The 19,388-nt window shown below is 49.0% G+C and overlaps 1 protein-coding gene across 2 annotated transcripts in view; it reads left to right on the top strand.

The window, feature by feature from the left end:
• LOC140368738 (growth arrest-specific protein 7-like) overlaps window positions 1–19,388 on the top strand; it is a 71,084-nt gene that overhangs the window by 6,618 nt on the left and 45,078 nt on the right. For both annotated transcript variants that reach the window (XM_072455793.1, XM_072455794.1), the window contains exon 3: window positions 18,048–18,125. In XM_072455793.1, the coding sequence (XP_072311894.1) occupies window positions 18,048–18,125 (78 nt within the window). The remainder of the gene's footprint in view (window positions 1–18,047; window positions 18,126–19,388) is intronic.

The raw sequence follows: 19,388 nt of genomic DNA, 5'->3' as shown, positions 1-19,388 counted from the left end.
GTTTCGGCGTTAAGGTGCAACATACAACAATGAATGAATATATGCAAAGTATATGAAATCAAATAAGATATACATAAATTAAGAATGTACTAATAAAATAAAAACAAACTTCATCTAAGTCCATCCATCCATCTTCTGCCGCTTTATCCGGGGCCGGGTCGCGGGGGCAGCAGTCTGAGCAGGGACTCCCAGACTTCCTTCTCCCCAGACACTTCCTCTAACTCCTCCGGGGGGACCCCGAGGCGTTCCCAGGCCAGCCGAGAGACATAGTCTCTCCAGCGTGTCCTGGGTCTTCCCCGGGGCCTCTTCCCGGTGGGACATGCCTGAAACACCTCCCGAGGGAGGCGCCCAGGAGGCATCCGAAACAGATGCCCGAGCCACCTCAGCTGGCTCCTCTCAACGTGGAGGAGCAGCGGCTCTACTCCGAGCTCCCCCCGTGTGGCCGAGCTCCTCACCTTATCTCTAAGGGAGCGCCCAGCCACACGGCGGAGGAAACTCATTTCGACCGCTTGTATCCGCGATCTTGTTCTTTCGGTCACTACCCAAAGCTCATGACCATAGGTGAGGGTAGGAACGTAGACCGACCGGTAAATAGAGAGCTTTGCCTTTCGGCTCAGCTCCCCCTTTACCACAACGGTCCGATGCAGCGACTGCATCACTGCAGCCGCTGCACCGATCCGCCTGTCGATCTCACGCTCCATCCTTCCCTCACTCGTGAACAAGACCCCGAGATACTTGAACTCCTCCACTTGGGGCAAGGACACCCCACCCACCTGGAGAGGGCAAGCCACCTTTTTCCGGTCGAGAACCATGGCCTCGGATTTGGAGGTGCTGATTCTCATCCCAGCCGCTTCACACTCAGCTGCAAACCGTCCCAGTGCATGTTGCAGGTCCGGGTTTGATGGAGCCATCAGGACAACATCGTCTGCAAACAGCAGAGATGAGATCCTGTGGTCCCCAAACCGGACACCCTCCGACCCCTGACTGCGCCTAGAAATTCTGTCCATAAAAATTATGAACAGAACCGGTGACAAAGGGCAGCCCTGGCGGAGTCCAACATGCACTGGGAACAGGTCTGACTTACTGCCGGCAATGCGAACACAGCTCCTGCTCCGGTCATACAGGGACCGGACAGCCCTGAGCAAAGGGCCCCGGACCCCGTACTCCCGGAGCACCCCCCAAAGGACACCCCGAGGGACACGGTCGAAAGCCTTCTCCAGATCCACAAAACACATATGGACTGGTTGGGCAAACTCCCATGAACCCTCGAGCACCCGATGGAGGGTATAGAGCTGGTCCAGTGTTCCACGACCGGGACGAAAACCACTCTGCTCCTCCTGAATCCGAGGTTCGACTATCGGTCGGATTCTCCTCTCCAGTACCTTGGAATAGACCTTACCCGGGAGGCTGAGGAGTGTGATCCCTCTGTAGTTGGAACACACCCTCCGGTCCCCCTTCTTGAAACAGAGGGACCACCACCCCGGTCTGCCAGTCCAGAGGCACGGTCCCCGAACGCCACGCGATGTTGCAGAGACGTGTCAACCAAGACAGTCCTACAACATCCAGATACTTTAGGTACTCAGGGCGGATCTCATCCACCCCCGGAGCCCTGCCACCGAGGAGTTTGCGAACAACCTCAGTGACTTCAGCTTGGGTGATGGATGAGCCAGCCACCGAGTCCCCGGTCTCCACTTCCCCTTCGGAAGACGTGACTGAGGGATTAAGGAGATCCTCAAAGTATTCCTTCCACCGTCCGACGACATCCCCAGTCGAGGTCAGCAGGCCTCCACCCGCACCGTAAACGGTGTTGGTGAGACACTGCTTCCCCCTCCTGAGGCGCCGGACGGTTTGCCAGAATTTCTTTGGTGCCGACCGATAGTCCTCCTCCATGGCCTCCCCGAACTCCTCCCAGGCCCGGGTTTTTGCCTCTGCGACAGCACGAGCCGCGGCTCGCTTGGCCTGCCGATACCCGTCGATGACCTCCGGAGACCTACAAGCCAGAGTGGCCTGATAGGCCTCCTTCTTCAGTCTGACGGCATCCCTTACTTCCGGTGTCCACCACCGGGTTCGGGGGTTGCCGCCACGACAGGCACCGGAGACCTTGCGACCACAGCTCCGAGCAGCCGCATCAACAATGGAGGCGGAGAACATGGTCCACTCGGACTCAATGTCCCCAACCTCCCCCGGGACATGGGAGAAGCTCTCCCGGAGGTGCGAGTTGAATACCCTACTGACAGAGGGCTCCACTAGACGTTCCCAACAGACCCTCACAATGCGCTTGGGTCTGCCAAGTCTGTCCGGCTTCCTCCTCTGCCAGCGGATCCAACTCACCACCAGGTGGTGATCGGTTGACAACTCTGCCCCTCTCTTCACCCGAGTGTCCAAGACACGCGGCCGGAGGTCTGATGACACGACAACAAAGTCGATCATTGACCTCCGGCCTAGGGTGTCCTGGTGCCATGTGCACTGATGGACACCCTTGTGCTTGAACATGGTGTTCGTTATGGACAATCCGTGGCTAGCACAGAAGTCCAATAACTGAACACCGCTCGGGTTCAGATCGGGGAAGCCGTTCTTCCCGATCACCCCTCTCCAGGTGTCACTGTCATTGCCCACGTGGGCGTTGAAGTCCCCCAGTAGAACAACGGAGTCCCCGGTCGGTGCACTGTCCAGTACCCCTCCCAAGGACTCCAAGAAGGCCGGGTACTCTGCACTGCTGTTCGGCCCGTAGGCCGCCACAACAGTGAGAGACCTGTCCCCCACCCGAAGGCGGAGGGACGCGACCCTCTCGTTCACCGGGGTAAACTCCAACACGTGGCGGCTGAGCTGAGGGGCTATCAGCAAGCCCACACCAGCCCGCCGCCTCTCCCCGCGGGCAACACCAGAGAAGTGGAGCGTCCAGCCCCTCTCGAGGAGATGGGTTCCAGAGCCCAAACTGTGCGTGGAGGTGAGGCCGACTATATCTAGTCGGTATCGCTCAACCTCCCGCACAAGCTCAGGCTCTTTCCCCCCCAGCGAGGTGACATTCCATGTCCCCAGAGTTAGTCTCTGTGTCTGGAGATCTGGTCGCCGAGGCCCCTGCCGTCGACTGCCGCCCAGATCTCTCTGCACCGGCCCCTTATGGATCCTCCTGCGGGTGGTGGGCCCACGGGAGGGCGGCCCCACGTCGCTCTTTCGGGCTGTGCCCGGCCAGGCCCCGTGGGGTAAGACCCGGCCACCAGGCGCTCGCCATGGAGCACCCATCCCAGGCCTGGCTCCAGGATGGGGCCCCGGTGACGCCGATCCGGGCGACGTAAACGGCTTTGTTCGTGTCGTCGTCATAAGAGGCTTCTGAACCGATCTTTGTCTGACCCGTCACCTAGGACCTGTTTGCCTTGGGAGACCCTACCAGGGGCATGAAGCCCCCGACAACATAGCTCCCGGGATCATTCGGGCACTCAAACCCCTCCACCACGTTAAGGTGTCGGTTCAAGGAGAGGACTTCATCTAAGTATGTAAACAAAATTTACAGATGGTCAGAAATAGTACAAACAGATTCCATATAAATGTGAGTATCTCTGTAGTGTTATTCATGTCCTCCCACTAATAAAGAGGGAGACATTTAAATTGATATTGGTTAAAGAATTGGATCAAGATATCAGCATGAGAGTGTGGATATGTTTAATTTGCATGTTTTAATAGCTATGTGGGGCATCAGCCTTCATTAGGCAATTATCAATTCTATATCAAATATCTAAAGTGACTCAAAAATAAATAAATAAAACTTTTCTGGAAATGAATGAACACTTTACCAACTGTGGTTTATGAAGATTTATTGACCAAATACTTACAGTTAAATACTGTATGAATATTATGCATTTCCGCATTTATGAAGTTGACACCTCCAGTGTTCAGCTCAGGGGTGACGCTGGGAAGGACATGGGCCACTCAGTCTGATGCTCTGGCTCTGACAGCGTTCAGCTCTAGAAGAACTGGATGGGGGCCGCTTGATCGGAATTTTCGTTGGCAGACGGAATATCAGTCGGTAATGACCTTTATTTATCACAACAGACTTTAACAGTTCATACAGAGTGAGGGTGAAAAGTCTTGGCTCCCGGTGATCTTCTAACTGGCGGGTCCAGTGGTGAGCGGTTTAGCCACAGAGCCGAGCAGGTATCTTACTAGGAGTAAACAGGCGAAACTCATGGTCGAAGACAGAAGGCTGAGGTAATATCCAGTGCAGAGGCGAGGCAGGCAGGTCATCGACAGGCGAGGTCAGAAAAAGGGAATAAGTCCGGGGAAAACCGCTGGAAAGTAAGGCATAACACAAGAACAATCTGGCACTGAAGCAGAGACAGGAGCAGTCACAGGTGTAGGGAGTGGTCTTATGAGGAGGTGTGGTTAACAGGTAGAGTGGAGCAGAGACAGGTGTAGGGAGTGGTCTGATGAGGAGGCGTGGCTAACAGGTAGAGTGGAGCAGAGGCAGGTGTAGGGAGTGGTCTTATGAGGAGGCGTGGCTAACAGGTAGAGTGGAGCAGAGACAGGTGTAGGGAGTGGTCTTATGAGGAGGCGTGGCTAACAGGTAGAGCGGAGCAGAGACAGGTGTAGGGAGTGGTGTGATGAGGAGGCGCTACACTGACATTGTCCAGTGTGACTATCTGCTCAAATAAATCACACAAGCACTAAGTCGGTCTACTTGATCAGTCCGATCGGGTTTCATTGATAAATACAGCTGTCATCCGCATAGCAGTGGAAGTTAATGCCATGCTTTCTGTTAATCTTACCTATTATGTGCTGGCATATTTTAGGGCATCACGTGGAAGTGGAGTTCAAGCTAAATTTCGTGCCATAACAACACTTTATTGAATAAATAAGTAAAATTTGTTTAATACTTATCTTTGGAAAATTCCAGGAACAAATGAACCTCCACCAGAAAAGTTACATGGACCACCTTTAAAGCAGCAATCTCTTTTTTCAGTACAAAACTCGGCATAGTTGCAGTTCCCCATTTCGAAAACATTCATTCTCAAAAAGACACATTCTCGACATGTTCTTTGTGCCAAAGTTCACCCGTTGTGTTTGTTTCCCTCTGTCACCATGGTAATCGTGTGGGCTGCACATGTGGATATCCTTCCTCTTTTTAATGCAGTCTGAATGCAAGATGACAGCTGACCACAGAAAGCACACACACCTCTCATAGGTACTTTACACCAGCGCCAGCTGGTATAAATAGTGATGGTGGTCTCATGATGCAGTCACATGACCTGACCAATTAAAGGGGCTGTACCTTAGAACTGTAAAAAATATCTGGGACTTCCGGGTATGACACAGACTGACTAGTCACACTGTTTACGCCTTGCTGATTATATTTGCCATTAAAATCTCCTTTTCACCAACAAATCATGGAGCAAGACGCTGAACCGAATTCCCCACAAGCTAACAAATTTAATGCTAAAACTACTGCTCACTGGAGAGATGGCAGAGAGGACGTACCAGGTTGCCCTTATGTTGCGTGAAGTGTAGCATGACATGGCGTCATTGAGAACTGAAGTCAGAGCGGTGAACAACGAGCCCCGATTTGCCAAAATTGAAGATAAAATAATGCGGACGGAAAAGCGGGAGGAGGATGCGCACACGTCGCAGCAGTTGAGCTACATATTTTGGACATTGTAGAGGAGCTGAGGGAGATGAAAGCTGAGGTGGTTAAACTTCTGGGTGAGAACACAAAAGTGAAAGGCAAGATCCTGTATTCGGAGCCAAGGTCATGCAAGAGTTATCTCAGACTTGTGGGGGTCCCAGAGGGTGAGGAGGGGGCCAACACGGAAGGCTTTCTCCAGTGGATTATTCCAGAGTTTATATCCGGTACTGGAGCTATGGCCCATCCATCACGATAGAAAGAGCATATCGCTTGGACCAACAAAGACAAGAAACAGATAAACCACAAGGTCTGATAATCAAGTTTCTCAACCACCGTAAGAAGGCGCGCATCGTGAAGGTTGCAAAAGTTAAAAGAGACTTTGAGTACAAAGATAGGAAGATAAGATATTCCTTTATTGTCCCACATGGGGAAATTTCATTGGTGCAACGCAGGTAGATACAGAGGTAGAAAAGAACAGATCACTTATAGGAAGTCTGAAAAACACTTTCAGTAGAAGATCTCCTATAAATAAATAAAATGAAAAAATGAAAACACCCATAGACAAATAAATAAATACATAAATACCATTGCATGTGATCACGACAGTAATTGCACATGAATATGTGTCACGACAGCACATAGATTGCACATGAATTTCACAGTAATTGCACATGAATTGCACATGAATTCCAACAGCAATTGCACATATGACAGAATTGCACATCAGTATTAGGTTAGGTCAGTATTGCGAGTGTTCAGTACTAACAGTTTTTGTTATAAAGTCTGACAGCAGCAGGAAGGAAAGACCTACGAAACCTTTCCTTCACACAGCGAGGGTGGATCAGTCTCTCACTGAAGCTGCTCTCCAGAGTGGACAGAGTGTCCTGCAGGGGACAGAGTGTCCTGCAGGGGACAGAGTGTCCTGCAGAGTGTCCTGCAGGGGACAGAGTGTCCTGTAGGGGGTAACACTCATGGTCCAGCATAGATGTGAATCTAGCCAGGACCCTCCTGTCCCCCACCTCCTGCACCGAGTCCAGAGCACAGCCCAGGACGGAGCTGGACTTCTTGATGACTCTGTCCAGCTTCCTCCTCTCCCTCTCTGTGATGCTGCTGCTCCAGCAGGCCACACCGTACAGGAGGGCTGATGCCACCACAGAGTCGTAGAAGGTCTTCAGAAGTGGCCCTGTCACTCCAAAAGACCTGAGTCTCCTCAGGAGGTAGAGCCGACTCTGGCTCTTCCCGTACAGTGCGTCTGTGTTATGAGTCCAGTCCAGTTTGTGGTTCAGATGAACACCCAGGTACTTGTATGAGTCCACTCTCTCAATGTCCCGTCCCTGGATGTTCACTGGTGAGGGGGCAGTGGGGTGGGGTCTGCGGAAATCCACCACCATCTCATTGGTCTTCCCCGCGTTGATGAGGAGGTGGTTCCGCTGACACCAGTCCACAAAGTCCTGCGCCAGTCCTCTGTACTCCACGTCATCGTCGTCCGTGATGAGTCCGATGATGGCAGAGTCGTCAGAGAACTTCTGCAGGACACAGCTGTCCGTGTCATGTCTGAAGTCTGCAGTGTAAAGGGTGAAGAGAAAGGGCGCGAGGACAGTGCCCTGGGGCGCCCCCACACTGCAGGTCCGAGTGTCAGACACACAGTTCCGGGCTCTCACAAACTGGGGTCGGTCTGTGAGGTATTCCAGGATCCACTCTGCCAGGTCATACTCCACACCAGCCGTCTCCAGCTTGTCCCTCAGGAGCAGCGGCTGGATGGTGTTGAAGGCGCTGGAAAGATCGAAGAACAGAATCCTCACAGAGCTGCCAGGCTTTTCCAGGTGAGAGAGAGAGCGGTGCAGCAGGGAGATGACGGCGTCCTCCACTCCGATGCCAGACCGATATGCAAACTGCAGCGGGTCCATGGCTGAGCTCACGGTGGAGCGGAGGTGGTCCAGGACCAGCCGCTCCAGTGTCTTCATCAGGTGGGACGTGAGAGCCACTGGCCTGAAGCTGTTGAGGTCTTTGGGGCGCGGTGTCTTAGGCACAGGTACCAGACAGGAGGTCTTCCAGACCTGTGGTACCACCCTCAGCTTCAGGCTCATGTTGAAGACATGCTCCATAACTCCACACAGTTCATCTGCGCAGGACTTAAGGAGCCTGGGGCTGATGCCATCAGGTCCTGCTGTCTTCCTCACTTTAATCCTCTTCAGCTCACTCCTCACCTGTGCTGCTGTGACAGTCAGTGGTTGGCAGGGGGACCGTGTGCTGGGGGGATGGGTGAGTCCAGGCGAAGTGGGGAGCTGATGGTCCGGGGCAGATAAGCGAAGAGGAACAGATGCAGGGCATTGTCCAGCTGTGGAAGAGGGAGCATGCAGCTGTGCAGGGGGAGGGGCGGGTGACTGATCAAACCTCAAGAAGTGAGCATTTAAATCATTCACCCACTGTAGATCCCCCTCTGTCTGGGCAGGGGGGATTTTGAAGCCCGAGATGGTTTTCAGGCTCCTCCACACTCCCTGAATGTTCTTTTGCTGCAGCTGCTCCTCCATCCTCCTCTCGTAGCCGGCCTCAGCCTGCCTGATCTTCCTCCTCAGCTCCTTCTGCGCAGTCCTCAGCTCCTCCTTGTACCCTGACCTGAAGGCTCTCTTCTTCTCCTTCAGCAGAGCCTTCAGTTCACGGTTAATCCATGGCTTGTTGTTTGGAAAACACCGCACCCTCCGGGAGGGAACAATGTTCTCAAAACAGAAGTTGATGTAGTCCGTGATGCACTCTGTGATGGTGTTGATGTCCTCCCCATGTGGGTCATAAAGCTCAGTCCAGACAGTGGTGCTGAAGCAGTCCCTCAGAGCCTCCTCGCTCTCAGCAGACCACATCCTCACCTCACGGGACACCACAGGCTGCCTGCGCACGATGGGTTCATACACAGGCCTCAGATGTACAAGGTTGTGGTCCGAGCTGCCCAGGGGAGGGAGGGGGGAAGAGGAATAAGCCTCTTTGGTGTTGGCAAAAAACAAGTCCAATGTTCTATTCTCTCTGGTGGGGCAGGTAACATACTGGGTGTATGTTGGTAGAACAGAAGAGAGAGGAGCGTGGTTAAAGTCACCAGAGACGAGGAAGAGAGCCTGTGGATGCTATGTTTGCAGCCTACAAGTGCAGGAGAGCAGTGCTTCACAAGCATTTTCAGCATTGGCAGACGGGGCCACATAGACTGCGATCAAAATCACATGTGAGAACTCCCGGGGCAGATAATATGGCCTCGTGCCAATAGCCAATAGTTCAATATCCTTGTTACATAGCTGCTCCTTCACTGTGCAGTGTTCGGGTTTGCACCAGCTCGAGTTCACATACACCGCCAGACCTCCACCTCTTTTCTTCCCGCATTCTCTCGTTCTGTCCGCCCGCAGCAGATGAAAATTGTCCAAACCTACAATAGAGTCTGGCATTTCTGCTGTTAACCAGGTCTCTGTGAAAATCAAGACGCTGCTGTCCCTATAAATCCTCTGGGACGCATGAGGCTCGCTATTTCCGTCATTTTATTTTGAAGGGACCTCACGTTACCCATGACTACGGCGGGAAACGACTTCCTGTTTTCTCCTCTCTTCTCTCGGAGTTTACGTCCAGCCCGTCTGCTTCGTTGCGTTTTCCTTAGGATGTCCGCCGGGATAACGTGACGATATCCGGGTAAGACGACTGTTCTCCGCAGATTCATTAGTTCCTCCTTTGTGTAAACGCGGTACGGCGCCAGCCGGGGGGCGGGGCCGGAGCCGGGGGACTCAGAGCCAGCACACATCGCTACGACACAACGAAAACACTCAATCCAGCCGAATAAAGTCAAAACAAGTTAATTTAAAGCGATTCCAGTGCGTGTCCCGATCGTTCGTGAAGTTCCTCTTTCATATAAACGTGTATATAAACGTGTACCGACGACAAGCCGTACTTTAGCGCGGCCGGAGGGCGCGGGGGGGGCTGGTGGGCTCGCTTGGAGCTAGCTCACATCACAAAAACACGACGAAAAACGCTCAAATCCAGCCGAAAAAAGTCAAAAACAGTTCCAGCGCGTGTCCCTATCGTACAGTGAAATAGAAAAAAATATACTAACTATATTTACAAAATATAGGAGATAAAGCATAATAAGTGTGAGAAAGAAGAGAGAGCGTTTACACCGGGCTGCCAGCTGTACCAGCGCCTTATGACGTAAGGTCTTTATTGTACAAGACGCACCATATGAGATTCGTCAACAATGAGCAAAATTTCACCAATGCTTCTCGTATACAACAACTCCCACTGAAACTAGTCTGAAACTTGCTGTGCTAAATGTCCGATCCTTATGTAACAAATCATTCTTTATTAATAATTGAATTTCTTATTTTGATCTTGATATTACGATACTTGATATTAAGTTTTTAACTGAAACATGGTTTGACAAAAGCACAAGCCATTTTGTTCCAATAGAATCTGCTCCACCCAACTTTAAGATCTGAAAGACGAGAAAACAAAAAGGGTGGAGGTGTCTGTCACGGGCTCAAGTTCGCACTCTGTCTTGAGGCAGACGTACTGTTTGCCTCACTGAGTGAGAACTTTTACTGCGGAACGTAAACAGCAGCCAGGACGAATGACGCAAACTCACGTGGAGAGTAGAATGGTTTGCAGTTGATAAAAAGATATTCCAGATCAGGAGAGCAGTGTTTGGAGATCACTATCACAAGACCAGGCGTTGTGTAGAAACAGACTACACCGCCGCATAGTTTTCCGGTGAGAGCTCTAAGCCGGTCCCGGATTCGCTGAGCCACGTCTCCGTAAAGCACACTACAGGAGATGTCTCGTCTCATCAGCAATGCCAGTTGGTCCAGTGTGTTGGGTAGTGAGTTCACGGTAAAGAGGAAAATCCCAGGTAGCCAATATAAGAGCTGTTTCTGCAGCAGATGCTATTAAAACTGGAACTAGGTCCGTAGGAGTTGTGGTTCTAATGGATAAGAGCTCTCCATGGGTGTAAGAGCACGCTGACACACAATTTACAATTTACTTTGGCAGCGGCAGCGCAAAAGTCTGCTTACTCTGACATCATACCCGGAAGTCCGTCTGTGTGATTTTAATGATTTTTATCCTGTTGAGTGAAGCACTTTGAATTGCCTTGTGTACGAATTGTTCTCTACAAATACATTAGCCTTGCCTTCTTTTATCTTTTACTCAATCAGGTTTTGGGTTCAATGCATTTTTTTGACATGAACCTTTTGGTTTTTCATCTATCCATCCATCTTCTTCTGCTTATCCGGGGCTGTGTTGTAGGGGCAAATCGGGACTGTAGCACAAAGTCTCTCCAGCCACTCGGAGGGGGAAAGCAACCTTTTTCCGGTGGAGAACCATGGCCTCGGATTTGGAGGTGCTGATATTCAACCATCCCAGTGCATGTTGCAGGTCCAGGTTTGATAGAGCCATCAGGACAACATCATCCGCAAACAGCAAAGATGAGACCCTGTGGAACACAAACCGGATACTTTCCGACCCGTGATTAAGCCTAAAAATTCTGTCCATAAAAACAATGAACAGAACCAATGACCAATGGCCGCCCTGGCGGAGTCCAACATGCACTGGCAAAAGGTTAGACTTACTACTAGCAATCCAAACAATGCTCCTGCTCCAGTCATACAGGGACTGGACAACCCTGAGCAAAGGGCCTCAGACCCCTATATTCCTGGACGACTCCCCCAAAGGACACCATGAAGTACACCATCAAAAGCCTACTCCAGATCTACAAAGTACATGTAGTCTGGCTGAGCAAACACCATGAACCCTCGAGCACCCGATGGAGAGTATAGAGCCGGTCCAGTGTTCCACGACCAGGACAAAAACCACACTGCTTCTCCTGAATCCGAAGTTTTACAATTGATCGGATTCTCTTCTCCAGTACCCTGGAGTATACCTTACTAGGGAAGCTGAGGAGTTTGATCCCTCTGTACAGTAGTTGGAACACACCCTCTGGTCCCTCTTTTTGAACAGAGTGACCACCATTCCGGTCTGCCAGTCCAGAGGCTCTGTCCCCGACCACCACAGGATGTCACAGAGACGTGTCAGAAAATAGCGTCTTACAACATCCAGAGACTTGAAGTACTCGGGGTGCTTCTCATCCCCCCCAAAGCCCTGCCACTGAGAAACCTCAGCTTTGGTGATGGACGTGACAGTGGGATTGATGAGTTCCTCAAAGTATTCCTTCCACCGTCTGACAATATCCCCAGTCAAAGTCAACAAGTCTCCACCCGCACCATAAACGGTGTTGGTCAAGCACTACTTCCTCCTCTTGAGGTGTGGGACGAATTGGGAATTCCTCCCAGCCCCGGATTTATGCCTCTGTGACAGCACAAGCTGTGCTGAGCTTGGCCTGCAAATTTCTGTCAACCGTCTTAGGAGTGCCACAAGCCAAAGAGTCCTTTTTGTGTTTCTATTTATTTTCTTCTGTTTCATTTTTATGTAGTTCTTATGTTCGTGTCTTTTGTTTGCCAGAGAGTTTGGTAGCATTAGTAAAATAGTAAAATCAACACAATCAACACAATCAACTCAATGGCATTGAAGAAGTTACAAGTAGAATCCTTTAATGTAAACGGAATAGTGAACTTAATCAAAAAATCAAACTGTAAAATGACGAACGGTAGTTTAGTTGTAAACATGTTTATTCCAGAACACAGGCAGCACAAGGTCATCCTTGTCACACACAGGTTTGATTACATATCACATGCAGGTGGTCACACTCCGATATATAGTGTATTTGCCGTAAAGCGTCCGTTGTCAATTTTCCCCTTTTATGTAAACTCCTCAAACCAAAAATACAATAAACAGCTTATTTCAGCTTACTCATATTAGCAGACAACATAGGGTCTAAAACAATAACTGCACAAATACTGTAAATGTGTCTTAAACAATAACTGCACAAACACTGTAAATGTGTCTTAAACAATAACTAAACAAACACTGTAAATGTTTGGAAAAGTGCATACAATGTCTTTTTTTATTTTTACATATATATATATTCCCCCAAAAGCCATATTGTGAAAAATACACACATAGAAGCTATAAATTCAGCCTCTTAACTGGTCTACACACACGTCCAGACCTCCGATGGGCGTGTGTCAATTTGAGTAGCCACAGAGGATATATCTCTTGAGCGGAGGAGCCAGTGGACGGAGCAGGCTCAATCGCAGCAGGCTCAATGGCTCCACTCTCAGCTGATGCAGGAAGAGGAACAGTGTCAGATGGTGAAGAGTTATTCACACAAAGATGGCGACGGTTACGACGGAACACTGCTCCTTGTGGAGTTTGGACAAGGTAAGACCTTGGAGTAATGGTCTCCCCTGAAACAACTGCGGGCGTCACCCAAGTCTTTTCCTGATCCAGCTTAGCGACTACAGCATCTCCTAGACGCAGTGGAGGAAGTGGTCTGGCCCCATGGCGACGGTCGAAGTAGAAAGCTTGTTTGGCCTTTTCTGTGGCATCTTTCTGCATGACAGTCTTTTTGTTGGGCCACTTTGGTTGAAGATTCTTCACCAGTGTGGGAGAGTTGTTCTGATTTTCCTTACCATGAGAAGCTCAGCTGGACTGACTCCGGTGGTGGCACAAGGAGTTGACCTGTAGCACATGAGAGCAATGAGCGGATCCTCCTGCCTGAGGATTTTCTTTGTGGTTTGCACTGCTCTTTCTGTGCGGCCATTTCCCTGAGGGTTGTGAGGACTGGATGTGATATGTTTAAAGTCCGTGATAACTCTCTGAACTCCGCGCTGGAAAACTGAGGTCCATTGTCACTCACCACCTCATCAGGATCCCATATCGGGCAAAAGTGCATTTCAGTCTTTGTATTACCTGAAAGCTTGTGGTAGAAGGTAGTTGCAGAATTTCCAAAAAACATGAGTAGTAGTCAGATACTACCAGGTAGTTGGTTTTGTTGTAGATCCAGTCCTATTCTTTTCCAAGGTCGATCTGGCAACGGTGTTGAGATGAGTGGCTCCCTCTGCTGGGTGTGCCTCTGCTCCTGGCAGGTGCCTCTGCTCCTGGCAGAGAGTCCCGGCCACCAAACAGAGGAGTTTTCCCTGTCTCTGCACTTTGTAAGGGTTAGGCTAACCCGATTTGCTCTTTTGTATATGATTGTGGGCTACTTCTGCAACAGCAAGAGATTTACCTGGCACATGAACAGCCTCTGGTTTGTACCTCATGAGCCGCATTAAAAGGCGCTGACATCTCAGTGGAACATTATCCAAGCTCTGACTGTTGATGAGAGGCACTAACGCTCTGTGATCTGTCTCTAGCCTAAAATGATCGAAGCCACACACTTTTCACAAGCCCAAACACTGGCTAAACACTCTTTCTCTATCTGAGCATAGCGAGTTTCAGCTTCAGTGAGACGTCGGGAGCAGAAGGCGACTGGTTTCCACATTTCCCCATGGAGTTGAAGTAGCACCGCCCCCAACCCGTAGCTGCTTGCATCTGCGGACACAGTAGTTGGCTTAGCAATGTCATAAAATGCAAGGACTGGTGCTGTTGTTAGCATGCTTTTGATGTCCTCAAAAGATGACTGCTGTGAGGGACCCCAGGTCCAAGCGTTCTTAGTCTTTAACAAATCATACAGTGGCTGACCAATAGTGGCAAGTGCCGAAATGTACTTGCCCAGGTAGTTGACCCTGCCGAGCACTCTCTTCAGCTCTTGGATGTCCTGTGGTGGCGGCAGCTGGCTAATGGCCTCAACTTTTTCAGGGTCTGGTCTCACCCCAGAGTGGTCAATCAGATGACCCAGGAACCGCAGTTCACTCTGCTTCAAGGAGCACTTTTCTTTGTTGAGCTTTAGGCCAGCTGTGTCAACGCGATGTAACACTTCGTTTAGACGAGCGTCGTGTTCTTTCATAGTGGCCCCAAATACCAAGATGTTGTCCATGAAAACCTCCACACCCGGCAAACCTTCCAGAGTCTCTAGCATTTTCCGCTGGAAGATTTCCGGTGCACTTGTTATGCCCAAAGGTCTCCTTTTGAAGCAATGCCTGCCAAATGGTGTTATGAATGTTGTTAGTTGTTAGTTAGTTTACAGCTGTCCTCATGCAGGGGAATCTGCCAGAATCCACTCGCCGCATCGAGAGATGAGAACACTGTTGCACCACTTAATTTTGAGGTTATTTCATCGGACGTTGGCTCTCTTTTCACTGACTTGTTGAGTTTTGTGAGGTCCACGCAGATTGTCGCTTTGCCCGTGTGTTTCTTTAAAACCGGGACCATTGGAGCGCACCATTCAATGGTTGAGTGACACGTTCTATTACGCCATTTTGTTCCATTCTAAGTATTTTGTCTTTGACCTTTTGTAGCATTGGAAATGGCACACGGCGTCCAGTGTGTAAAGCCTATGGCACAGCATCCTTTCTTAACAGGATCTTAACTGGTTCAGTGTTTAAAGTGCCATGTTCCCCATAAGGCTGTCCCTCCTTCAATGAGACTGCATCTACTCTCCTCACAAGGTTAATTTTGACTGACAGGGAGCGGCTGAGTAGATTGTTTACTCTGTGTCCACGGACCACATACATTTTTGATGCATAATGTTTGCTTTTATAATTTATAGTCACATCAAAACAACCAAGACACATTAATTCTCCACCTGGCTGTCCAGGGGAAGATCAGATGGCTGCAGTACTATTCCAGGGGCCACTGTGTGGAAAGTGTCTTCATTCATTACATTTACATCTGCACCTGTGTCGATTTTAAATTCAACCGGGACAGAATCCACATGTAGAAATACAGTCCACTCATTTTTGTCTTTAGGGGTGCTGACTGAGCCCAGAAAGTAGGAAGTTTGTCCTGTAGTTTCATTCTCTGTGACTTCATTTACTGACCTGCCACTACGACACACTCTGGCCCAATGTCCCATCTTGTGACAATGACATGTGGCTTTTGAAGCTGGGCACTTTTCATCTGATTTATGAGCCGTTTTCCCACATCTGCCACACTTTCTGTCTGAATCACCCCATCTTCTGCCCATATTTGACTTGCCTTGCTTGTGTGGTGTTTTCCACGTCGTGCATTTGCCTTTGCGCCGCACCTCCTGTACAGCCGCTACTGTGTCTCCTTGCAGACTTATCTGAGCCGCACCTCCTGTACAGCCGCTGCTGCGTCTCCTTGCAGACTTATCTGAGCCGCGACCTCCTGTACAGCCACTGCTGCGTCTCCTTGCAGACTTATCTCAGCCGCACCTCCTGCACAGCCGCTGCTGCGTCTCCTTGCAGACTTATCTGAGCCGCGACCTCCTCGGACTGCCTCACACTCTGGATTGTGAGTGCTAACGTGAGATCCGACATCAGCTGCAGTTTAGTGAGATGTCTTTGTCTAAGATTCCCACCACGATCCGGTCGCGGATATGCTCCTCTCTGGCGGCTCCGAACTCGCAATGATCCGAGAGCTCGTACAATGCTCGTATAAAGCTCTCCGCTTTCTCGCCGGGCTGCTGGACGCGCTGGTGAAAACACGCTCTCTCGTATATCACGTTCCTCTGCGGAAAGAAGTATTCGTCATATTTTGCCAATAAAATCCTTAAGTCATCACGGTCCCTGTCTGCAGCGAACGTGAATGACTTGAAAATGTCCACGGCTTCATCGCCCATGGGTGGATTAAATTTTGCCATTGCACGATGGACGATTGCACGACAATCGTCCAGTCCGGGTCACTCCTGACACCATGTAAAATGAGAGCGGTAGTTTAGCTGTAAACGTGTTTATTCCAGAACACAGGCAAACACGAGGTAATCCTTGTCACTCACAGGTTTGATTACATATCTCATGCAGGTGGTCACACTCCAATATATAGTGTATTTGCCGTAAAGCGTCGGTTGTCAAGTGTCGCGACACATGTGCACATATGGCACAAACAATCAAACGTATTAACACAAATGAGAAAAGTTGTGGTCATCTGGACACAATTAATTCTCAATCTGCGGATCTAGTCTGAGAACTCAGATACTTATTACAGGGCCGTTAGAAATCAAAGAAGAGTATTCTCAAGTGAAACCAAAAACTTCCTTTATCAGGAGGTCCCACCCGGTGGGCTGGGCTTACATACAGTAGGATATAAAACCTGAGTTCCAAGTCTCCATTCACAGATTGAGAATGACTCTTGGATGAGAGTCGAAACTTTTTGTTTCTCTAAAAACAGAGTTGAGGCTATACAACTGAACTCAGTGATGAGGGAGTTACAGGCGACAATAGGACTTTGATGGCCCATTACAGGGCTGTTATGAAGTTTTCAGGGGAAATTCACAGTGTAACCAAAACAAAACATGACTGGCTGTTATCAGGAGGCTCTGCCCGGTGGGCAGGGCTTACTCAGAGTAGGATAAGTATCCAAATTCTCAGACTAGATCTGCAGATTGAGAATGACTCTTGGATTAGAGTCGAAACATCTTGTTTTTCTAAAAACAGAGTCCAGATGACTAAAACTAAATATTTTTCTACAATGGAACACTCCTGGATGAATGAGGGATTACACTGACACAAATGAGAAAAGAAAAAATAGACATTATATATTTACAAGGAACACATTTAAGAGATATAGAACATTAAAAACGAACACAATTTTGATATAAAAATCATGTTATTGATCATCAAACACAGGAGGGGAGTTGCAATATTCATTTCAAACCGAATAGCTGAATAGCCTTTTTTTTCTTAAAGTTGTGAATAACTGAATAACTTATGGTGACGGGCTAGATGGACACACCCGCTCGGCTGCTGCCGAAGTTTGCGCATGTAAAACTGCAGCAACTCTACTAAGAGGCTCATTTGTTTTAGTGAGACCTGAATTTGGGTTATTAACACCCTGTAGTTTCTTCCCTTTGCATAGCTCCAAATACATAATTCTGATATTGTGATGACAGCACACTACACTCTCTTTTCCAAAAGCTGCATTGACAATAAAGTATCTGTACGGGGGGAAAAGATTGTATTTTAATACATAAAACAAAAAGAAAAAGCAGGGGTGTCCAAACTTTGGCCCGGGGGACAAATGCGGCCCCCAAGCTTTCTGCGAATTTGGCCCAAACAACAAAAAGTTGTACTTTATACTGTAAAATTTGAAAAATTCAAACATGTTTATATTATACCAATCCAATATTAATGTTCCAAGTCTTATCAAAGGTGTGGAGGCTCATTGAAACTATGTCACATGCAAAATTTTGAATGGTTCACTTCATTGTCGGGTTGTTTGTGGCCCTCTGCTTCATATAAGTTTGAAAATGCAGCCCTCACCCCTGTGATAGAGCCTCTATGATACTGTTATTCTTTTCTTTTTGTAAATACATTTACATTTTGAAGACAATACTCAGACATGATGTCCTGCTTGTTTTAAAGACCCAGTTTTCAACATTACAGTCACTGACAACCTTCTGTCGTCTCCCCTCGCTCATTCTCTCTCTCTTACTCTCTCTCTCTTTCAGAAACCACATGGGAGCGGCCATCGTCTGTGCCCGGGACGCCCAAGACATCGCAGAGACACAAAAACTCGCTTCCACAAGGTACTCATCTGTCTTCATGTCCGTCACAACAGGTGACCGTCCTTAGGTGAGAAGAGATTTTTAAAAAATATATATATCTATTATAAAGGGAGTGCTACCGGGCCAAGTGGAAATAGCACAAGTTAAAGCTAAAGGTCCAAAAAAGAGATTTAAAAAGAGAAGTTGTACAACCTCATTTTGACAACTTGCTTGTCCTGTTTGCCACGGTGAACAGATTGATAAACCCTCTAGCTCAGCTGCTGTTAGAATTAATTTCCACATCCAAGTGCATTATTTGCACTATTCTTTAATGGCGAAGTTCAAGGTATTAAACTTGTTATACATTTCACAACACAAATAATAACCCTAAAACCACCTAGACACTTCGAGCTGACTCACTTTGCACCTGTAACTGACAAAACTGTCCATGAGATCATCACCAGTCTGAGTTCATCTACATGCTGCCTCCATTTGTGATCCTCCAGATTTCTAAAGTCTGTGCTGAACAGTTTGTTAGCTACACTCACTCACATAGTTAACATGTCGCTTCAATCTGGAACATTTCCAATATATTTGGGAATGTATTTTCAGTCAGGTTTTAGACCTCATCACAGCACTGAGACTGCTCTTGTCAAGGTGACAAATGACATCCTCCTGAACAGCTCAGTCTTAATTCTGTTAGATCTGAGTGCTGCTTTTGACACTGTCAATCATGGGATCCTCTTAAGACTCATACAGACCGCCACGGCCTAATCGCGCCCAACGCAGAATTTGAGCGCTTGTACATTTAAAGGTTTATGCACCGGACGCCCGCTATCGACGTCCCAGCCACTGTACACAGGCGCGCATACGGCGCGCTCGAGCTCTCTGCGCACATGCGCAGTAGAGGTGTTGTCGCATGAGCAGTGGAGTTGATGACGGTGTGGCCTTTCATTGTGTAAAATGGTGGATATCGAGTGTGTAGTTTTCACGTATTTGGTTTTCAAAACCCTCACACGGAGGCGCCGGTCTCTGTATTCCACCGTGAACACATCGTACAGCTCCTTTCTCCCACACGGCCACAATCAATCGTTCGTCTGCCATTGTTGACGAGCAAGGAAAAAGTGGCGCTTCTTGGGGAATTCCACGGGGAATACCGGAAATGCGAGGGGCAATACGTACGTACGTCACTGGAGCGTCAGCTCTGATTGGCTGCTGCGGCGGCTGCTACGCTTCAGCTGCCAGAGACCTCAACATATCTGAACGCGTAGCCGCTTTCGTCGCCTTGGCCGGCTCATACGCGCG

Source organism: Eucyclogobius newberryi, unplaced genomic scaffold (genome assembly GCF_026437365.1).
Source record: "Eucyclogobius newberryi isolate DKJ021-1_F unplaced genomic scaffold, fEucNew1.0.hap1 SCAF_20, whole genome shotgun sequence".
Taxonomy (NCBI): domain Eukaryota; kingdom Metazoa; phylum Chordata; class Actinopteri; order Gobiiformes; family Gobiidae; genus Eucyclogobius; species Eucyclogobius newberryi.
This window is presented reverse-complemented; position numbering and strand designations above follow the sequence as displayed.